The sequence below is a fragment of the Larimichthys crocea genome, chromosome VII, assembly GCF_000972845.2.
Source record: "Larimichthys crocea isolate SSNF chromosome VII, L_crocea_2.0, whole genome shotgun sequence".
In the NCBI taxonomy this organism is placed as follows: Eukaryota; Metazoa; Chordata; class Actinopteri; family Sciaenidae; genus Larimichthys; species Larimichthys crocea.
In genome coordinates, this window is record NC_040017.1 from 2,634,574 (window position 1) to 2,642,994 (window position 8,421).

General features: G+C 38.2%; 1 protein-coding gene across 3 annotated transcripts in view; it reads left to right on the forward strand.

Annotated features, from left to right (window-relative positions):
- The window catches only part of sez6b (seizure related 6 homolog b), a 187,969-nt gene extending 180,391 nt beyond the window's left edge, over positions 1 to 7,578 (forward strand). Inside the window, exons 14-19 of one of the 3 annotated variants that reach the window (XR_002042048.2) lie at positions 2,925 to 2,960; positions 3,255 to 3,363; positions 4,362 to 4,461; positions 5,819 to 5,827; positions 6,104 to 6,196; positions 6,289 to 7,578. Coding sequence is in view for 2 of the 3 variants with exons in the window: in XM_019260687.2 (XP_019116232.2) it covers positions 2,925 to 2,960; positions 3,255 to 3,363; positions 4,362 to 4,461; positions 5,819 to 5,827; positions 6,104 to 6,133 (284 nt within the window). In the remaining variant the exon portion in view is untranslated. Of the gene's footprint in view, positions 1 to 2,924; positions 2,961 to 3,254; positions 3,364 to 4,361; positions 4,462 to 5,818; positions 5,828 to 6,103 lie in introns of all 3 variants that reach the window. The other 2 variants (XM_019260687.2, XM_019260688.2) reach the window with 2 other exon arrangements.
- The last annotated feature ends 843 nt before the right edge of the window (positions 7,579 to 8,421 follow it).

Below are 8,421 nucleotides of genomic sequence, written 5' to 3' on the forward strand. Positions count from 1 at the left end.
CTCCAGCCACTTCCAAAAGTCATTTCTTATCGGCTGTTTTTCCTGACTGAGTGAAAGAGAGAGCAATTACACAAGTTACATTACCATTGTCACAAAACTAAATTAGGAATGCAATATTCCATCATCATCAACTACCAAGCTCAGAACCGATGAGCCACAGGACTGAACATGAGATAAGCGTGGACACACTGACACTCATCAATATCCATATCAATTGATTGAGCAAACAATGTTGCCAATACACAGAGCAGCACTAAAAGGCTGGGTGATAAAATATGCTTTTACTCTCCAAAGCTGAGGGTTCACTTAAAGAGATCGGTGGCAGGCGTGGTGGTTCTTCTTTTTCAGGTCTAACAATTTATTTTGTTCAGTGCTGGATGTGCTGGATGAGTGTCATCGGGCCTCAGAAGCCTTGAACTGCCCTCATACATAAAAAATGCATCTGAATATGATCGGATTCAGACAGTCCACCCCACATTTTCCACACAGTTTAATACACGTTATGATCTATTTGCCAATTTGGGCACTGTTGTTCGGCCTAACTACCAAATGAGAGAAAGGGCCTATTGGCCCACATTGTTTTGAAGAAACGTAGTTCAACCTGGACAAATCTGTGGGCACCACAGTGCTTCCATTCCATAATTTAGCATTATATATCAGTCTGTGACATCTGGCACCAACAGTAGTCAATCAGTTCTGAATTATAAAATGACACTGTACTGGAGCTATGGGCTGTCAGACCCACTTTTTAACATTCCACATTGAATACATTAACACTCTGAGCCCCTGTAGGAATACTGCAGACAAAATGGGGGAAATGCAGCCTGAAGCAGGAAGGCAGGGACCAATAAACAAGAGGTAAAATCCAAAAGAAACAAAATAGTATGCAAGTTAGCAAGTTGCTTAATAAATTATAGCAGATAGACTTTATAAAAATCATATATTTGCAGAATGCTGTTTCTACAAGTCATTGTTCTACTGAGTAAAGCAAAGTGTTCAGTTTTTATGAAGGAGCTACATTAATGATTAAGACATTAATCATAAAAAATATACATTACCGTTCAAAACTTTGAGGTCTCCTAGAAAATTCAATTTTTTCAAAAGAAAAGCATTTTTTTTGTCCATAAAAATAACATCACATTGATCAAAAGTGCATTTTAGACATTGTAAATAGTGTAAATGACTATTGTAGCTGGAAACAGCTGACCATTATTATTACCAAACCATTATCAGCAACCATCAATCCTGTGTTGCAATTGCATGTTATGTTTGCAAATCCAAATTCATTTTAAATGGCTAACTGGTCATTAGAAACACCTTTCGCAATCATGGTAGCATAGCTGAAAACTGTTGTGCTGATTAAAGAAGCAATAAAACTGGCCTTCTCAGCAATTGTGGGTTCCGTTACAGGCTCGAAATGGCCAGAAACAAAGAACGCTCTTCTGAAACGTGTCAATCTGTTCTTGTTCTGAGAAATGAAGGCTATTCCATGTGAGAAATTGCCAAGAAACTCATGATCTCGTACAATGCTGTGTACTATTCACGTCACTGAGCAGCACAGGATAACCAGGATAGAAAGAGGAGTGGGGACCCGGGGCACAACTGAGCAAGAGGACAAGTACATTAGAGTATCTAGTATGAAGAAACAGACGCCTCACAGGTCTTCAACTGGCAGCTTCATTAAATAGTACTGCCAAAACACCAGTGTCAACATCAACAGTGAAGAGGCGACTCAGGGATGCTGACCATCTAGGCAGAGCGGCAAAGAAAAAGCCATAAAAAAGAAAAAGAAAAAGAAAAGATTAAAGTTCTTTGGGTGCAAGAACTATTTAGAGAAGAAGCAGTCAGCTGGTATTCTGTCTGTAATGGAGTGGTCAGCACAGTCACCAGATCTCAACCCTATTGAGCTGTTGTGAGAAGGCCCATCAAGCCAATCCAAGTTGTGAAAGGTGCTTCAGGAAGCATAGGAGGAAATCTCTTCAGATTACATTCACAAATTGACAAGTAGAATGAAAAAGGTCTGTGAGGCTGTAATTGCTGCAAATGGAGGATTCTTTGATTAAAGCTATAATTGAAGGAAACTATTTTTATTTCAATTAAAAATCATTATTTCTAACCTTGTCAATGGCTATATTTCATATTCATTTTGCAATATGTCCTATTTAAACAAATTGTATGTTTTCATGGAAAACAAGTGTGAGGTTTAGAAGTGAAGTTAATTCATGTTTGACAGTTGTAAGGCTCAGAAGTTAATAGAATCTATATTTGAGTTAATTTAATGAAAATGCATGGTTACACGGTTAACTATTTACATATTTATGTGACACATTTATTATTTACATAGTTACATGTTTTAATATTTACAACGGCATCTTTAAGGCAGTTAGTTTACCTCACTTGTAGCTCAGTTTAAGTCCTAGCTTCTGATTGGTTAGTTCAGTCATGTGAGAAGTCCAAACAAGGTAGTAAAGTTGTTACAGAGTGTGGAATTGAGTAAAGTTATCCATCTCCATCATGTTGTTTCTTCTTATAAAGAGTGATCCAACCACCACACACCAACCCTCACGTCACGCAAGCTTGTAAACAGTAAGCTAATAAAGAACAGAGAGAGTACAAGGTATAAAAACTATTCATAATGGTGCACTTATGGAAGCTACTTTAGATAGTAGCACAGGTCAATAAATTGGATGAGAAAATACAATTTGTGCACTTAAAGAAATCTTCCCCTGTGCTCAGAATGCCCTGTTGTGAGTTCAGTGAAGAATGCTTTGACAGATTGGTTTACTTTTACAATTTGTTGATTTTTCAATCTCATTTCAATTTTCAAATCTTACTTTATAACTGTATTTTCTTTTTTATATATTTTTAATTCATGAAGGCATTTTCCCCCTCATTGTTTAACGCTGCTACTGTGTTCTCCTCAGCTCACCCAGCAGAGTATGATGAGCACAGATTAGATGGTAAGTTATGCGAAAAAGTTAATTTTACCTGCACACCTCCAGTCTGCATGAGCGTAGAAGACTGAGATAGAAGAAGATTTGTGCCAGAAATATTTCCTGTGTTCATAAAATATCAAGAATATGAGAAAATCAGAGATTACAACAATCGTCATTTATTTTGCTTATTTTGAGGTCCAAGGTGTACAAGGTGGGATTTACAGTTTTAGGTATAGGTGCTATACAGTATAATCATTTATTCTAAGCAAAAAGAATGAGACATTTCATCTCTAAATGTCTTTTCTCTTTCTCCAACAGTATCTACTGCAGACCTGAGAATGGAGGGGGCACAAGTAGCATTTGCTGTTTTCATCCCTGTCATCCTCCTCCTCACCCTTATCATTGGGACCTACCTCTATTTTTCAAAGTAGGTTTGATGAATCAGTGAATAAAGGAAAGAATGTTATTGTTTTTACATAAACAAATGTCGCCTCAGCTACTTTTCAGCGCTGATATAACACACTGTGTGCTACAGTAGACACACAGATTCCTGGGGGGGTTCTAATGATATACTGTCAAACATGCAGGTTTGAAATATATCTTCTGTTTCTTTTGGTACTGACATGTTACTTCAAATACTAATGAGGTCTGACCCTTCAGTATACCATCCATCTCCACAGTCCCTCCATCCCAACACTGCTGATGTTGTACAAGCTGGGCTGCCAGCACAAAATCATGATGAAGTCTCATTGAAGTGATGTGAAAGCTTCATGAATTCTGTGTCCAGACTACCACATATCAGATATGTGTTGTATATGAAAGCGACCTGACAAGTTCAGAGTCAGCTACACTTTGAAAATATTTAATTTAAGCCCCGTTAGCCCACAGCCCAACCTTAGACAAAGTCTGACTCATTACAGAGAACATCAGGTACATCAGGACGAGGAAAGTAGACAGATTTAGCAGTGTAACACCTTGAGAGAAGAAGGCAGCCTTTAAAGTGTTCAATAAATAGACGCCACGTTTTACTGGAGGTCTCTCAGGTCTCCTGCACGGATTCTTTGAGTAACAACATTATTTTCTGATCTCTAGGAACAGCTTCTGTCTGAATGGTAGGAATTGAAAGAGACACAAATGCAACTATATTTAGCCAAGAGGACCAAAACTAGCTGTCACAAGATGAGGATCAAGGATTTCAGCACACAGTGATGAGAAACAGAAGGCCAGAGTGTGACCCAACCGAAACAGACTGTATGACTCAGAGACATCAAAACATAGTGTCCAAATGATTTGTCTTCCCATATTTAAGAGGTGTACTCACTGCATGAATGTTGCTGCCATTATTCAGGGTAGATAATGACTTCCTATTGTAAAGCATGAGTCCCTTTCCTCTTTTTCATGACTGCATTCTCTGTCTGTGCTCAGGGTTCAGAGGAAGCCACTACAACTCTCCCTTTCCACTAACTTACCATATGAAAACATCACTGGAGAGTCTACGTTTGACAACTCCGTTTGTGAGACAACGGTGAGTCAGCATGTCAGACTGTTGTTGGCATATATTTGGATGTGTGTGTTTTCGACAGGGCCTGTTAGTGTCTCTGTCTGCTGTACTGGGCTCTTTGTCCATTCCTTCCCTTGTCTAACATCTAACATAACCAGACCACTGGTTTGAGACAAGAGAACCTCTCTTATCATAGCTGGATCATGAGGCAAATCCCCACTCCTCTCTGTATAACGTGGACAGTTTTGTACTGTACTTCCTGGCTCCAGATTTGCTGTGGCAATCTCAACAACTCAGTTTGGGAATAGGCAACTTGTAAGATCAAACCTGAAAGGCTGTAAGTCTTAGAACTATGTAGACTTTAACTCTTCAGGATGGACACTCGAGTTCAGGTAATGAAGCAAATTTCACTGAGAGGCCGTCATGTCAGTTGTGCTTTATTGGTGCATATTGCTAAAGACAACTTCAGTTCAATTAGCACAGATCTGTTGGCAAAGGCCAATTCATACTTTCATCCACTGCTGCATGTCTGCAAGGGTCTGTGGTGGTGTCACATTGAGTGCAAGGGTGGAATGAATGGAACCATGTTCATGTTCGTCCATGTGACCGTTACCAGTCTGTAGCTGGCCGTAGACGTGGCTTGTGGAAAGTATGTCTGAGCCTTAAGCTTTGACATTTTGAAGCTCTGGAATGCTGCAGGATTACCAATTCTGACCTGCAGGTTGACTGTGCATCAAGTGTTTTCGTGAATTAATTACTTGCAGATTTGTATTTTCATGTGTTGGTTAGGGTTAATCAATGGGTTTAGCGTTATGACCCAGCATTTCTCTTTAATATTATAGAGTGATGTGTCAAAATCAAGGATGAAAACAGTAGAGTTCAAGAGATTTTAGACAATAAACCAGATTAGTCACCAAAATAGCATAACCTGTTGTAGATCTAAATTCCTCTGGACAAGTATTGTTTAACTGACTTTTATGTACATCTGAGCAACATGCACCAACTCACAAGGTGAGTTTTTGGGAACCACTACCAAATCAGCTGAATTGAAAAGAAATGTCTATCTACTGAAACGAATAAAAATATATAAAATATACAATAATAAATCACATATTTGCTCTCTTCAGTTCAATATTCAGTAGAATATTTGGACATTGGAACACAGTATGTGTTGTAAGAAGGTTTTTCAAGTCAGGCAGAATAGATTATATATTATTAGATATTTTCCTTTTAACTATCAATATTGGGTTCTAGCAATATATTAGTAAATCTACTTGGACTATGTAATGTATATAATCATACAGCATCATTACAACTGATGACATTATTTCTTTGTGTTGAATATTCTTTTTCTTCTTCTCCCATGCTGGACATTTTGAAGAACAATGAGGTGAGAAACAGTACACATCCTACTAACATGTGGGGTGTGCATATTGTAGTGAGCCACACTGTTGGGAAATTAGGAAATGAATATTTTCACCATGGTGGAGCTAGACAATGACAGCGACTCTGCCTTGTGAAATGAGGAATAGCTTAGTTTCACTATAATTGAATCCACTTGAACATAAATTGGGTTTGTTTATCTGAGGGTGATCTATGTTGGGGTTTGACAATCTTTGCTGTACACTCGGCTCTCACCATGATGACATGTTCATTGTCTCCACAGGAAACAAGAGAATACGAGGTTTCAATCTGAAGTCCTGGAGCCAGTTTGTGTGTTTCAGTATGGACAGATAAGAAGCCTGCTGGCCTTTTCAAGGTCCGTCACACTCACACTTTTGGTGACTCCCTTGACGCCTCCACCCTGTTCTCTGTACACTGAATATGAGCCTCCCTTTATTTACCCAACAGAGGACACCACAACAACCCTGGAAAGGCTGAGCCACCGGATTATTTTTCTAGCTCTTCAACAGTAACGGTCCAGCAGCAGCAGTTTGTACAGTTTTTAATCCTGTGCTTGCATCCTGAGGACTTTCAGTGCAGGGTCCCATCTCAGAAACCCGAGGGAGTCAATGCGAAGCTAGTGCCATTAAGTACATATAACCACAGATGTTATGTTGTTTTATGTACATTATACACTATATGTCTCCCGCCACCATTTAAAGAACAATACTTACGGATTCATGGGATATCTATTAAGAGTAAAATCAATTGAATGTCACCGAAAAACATTTGCTTTTATTAGAGAATGCCCAAAAATATCTTTGAATTGACACAACCTTCTGAGATAATGAATCAGAATATTGAAGGAATATTTGTCTTTCTGAGAGTGAGATAAAGAGAAAAACTCACACCTCTGAAGCTAACTAAAAACAAGTTGTATTTTGTTCATAGTCAAGCAGAAAAATATAAAAGTAACTATTTGTGGTTTTAGTGAAGTAACTGTTTCTGGACAAACAATGGAAAAGAAAAAGGTAACACAGAGGTGGAACAGGAAGTGTAGCCTTTAACAGGTGTGAAGCATGTCAGTGAAGATGAAGATCATGATTCAGGGATTCCTGCTGTCTTCATTTGCTTTTAAGATTTAAGAATCAAGAAGAACAGAGATGAAGCATTGCTTGGTGCAAAACATCATCGTGGGGTTGTTCATTTACACATTTTCATATTCATATTTTACATTCTCTCACTAGCTTGTTAGCAATGACAGACTCGCTGCAACAAGACAGGACAAAACAGATGTTGCATGATTTTATTTGATTTGATTGCTTTAATGGGTCTTCACTTTCAAAAGTCTTGGTTTTGTTTAAACCATGGACAGAGCCAGGCTAGCTGATTCCCCTCGCTTACACTGTTCATGCTAAGCTAGGCTAACCACTTTCTGTCTCCAGCTATACACACAACAATCATCACGTCAGTTTCCCAGTTTTATTTTCAGAAAGACAGCAAAAATAGTTTCCAGAATGTTGAACCATTTATTTAAAAAGTAGTGTATCATTATAAAACATATCAATATATATTTCCCTATCAACAACATCCAACGTTAAAGTTTTCATTTACATTTTAAAATAACAACGCTGGTTTCATATGTTTCAATGTAACATGCAGAATTAAAAGACATTCTGATTTCTACCTGGTTTATCAGCACTACAAACAGAGCTGAAACATTTTTAGTGACACCCCATGCATTATTCTTTTTTCTGACCCAAAAGGAAATCACACACCACACACACACGGTCAGCTGTTGTTCACATTGTCATCGTCTGTTTGGAAACTGCGTCTAAATTTAGACCATTACTGTCGCTCAAACATACAGTATATATTGTCCTTTGATGACATGTATCCATGCAAGCTGGTGTGATGACAATGATAATAATTAACCTATTTTTGATTCATTGTACATAAAGTGCTGATTAAGCTACTTCACAAACATCTTCAATAAAAGTTATTGTTCAGATACTGTCACGTGTCTTGTCTTGTTTGGATTGTACGGGAGTGAATGGTGGTTTGTGTGAGTGACTGTGTGAGATATCTGTATTGCACAATTCCTCATATAAACAGTGTACATAATTCAAATGATCAGAATGCCTCCTCACTGAACTGAACATTTTTAACTACAATATCATAATCAGTGTTTTTCTTTTCAGCACTCAGATTAATGAAACACACATCTATAATAGCAATGATGATCATTTAGAATTTGTCATTTTTTCAGGTCAAGGACCCGGGGGGTGATAAAGCGACAGAGCAGGGACTCCTTAGGCTAGGGTGCTAGATTGCACAAGGACTCATGGTTAGACTATCATCAGCATGATGTAAATTATTATTATAATTTTTTACAAATAGGCAGATTTATCTTATATTATGTTGGATTGATGTTCATTTATATTTTGAGACATATCTGAATATGAGTGGGAATCGTTTCCCAATCATTTGGGTCCACCATCATACTCCATTACGCAACCTTCACTCTTTTGATGGCATCCTCCAATTTCAACCAATCAGGACCAAGCACTGGACCAGGGCCAACAGATCCCAGACCTGCAC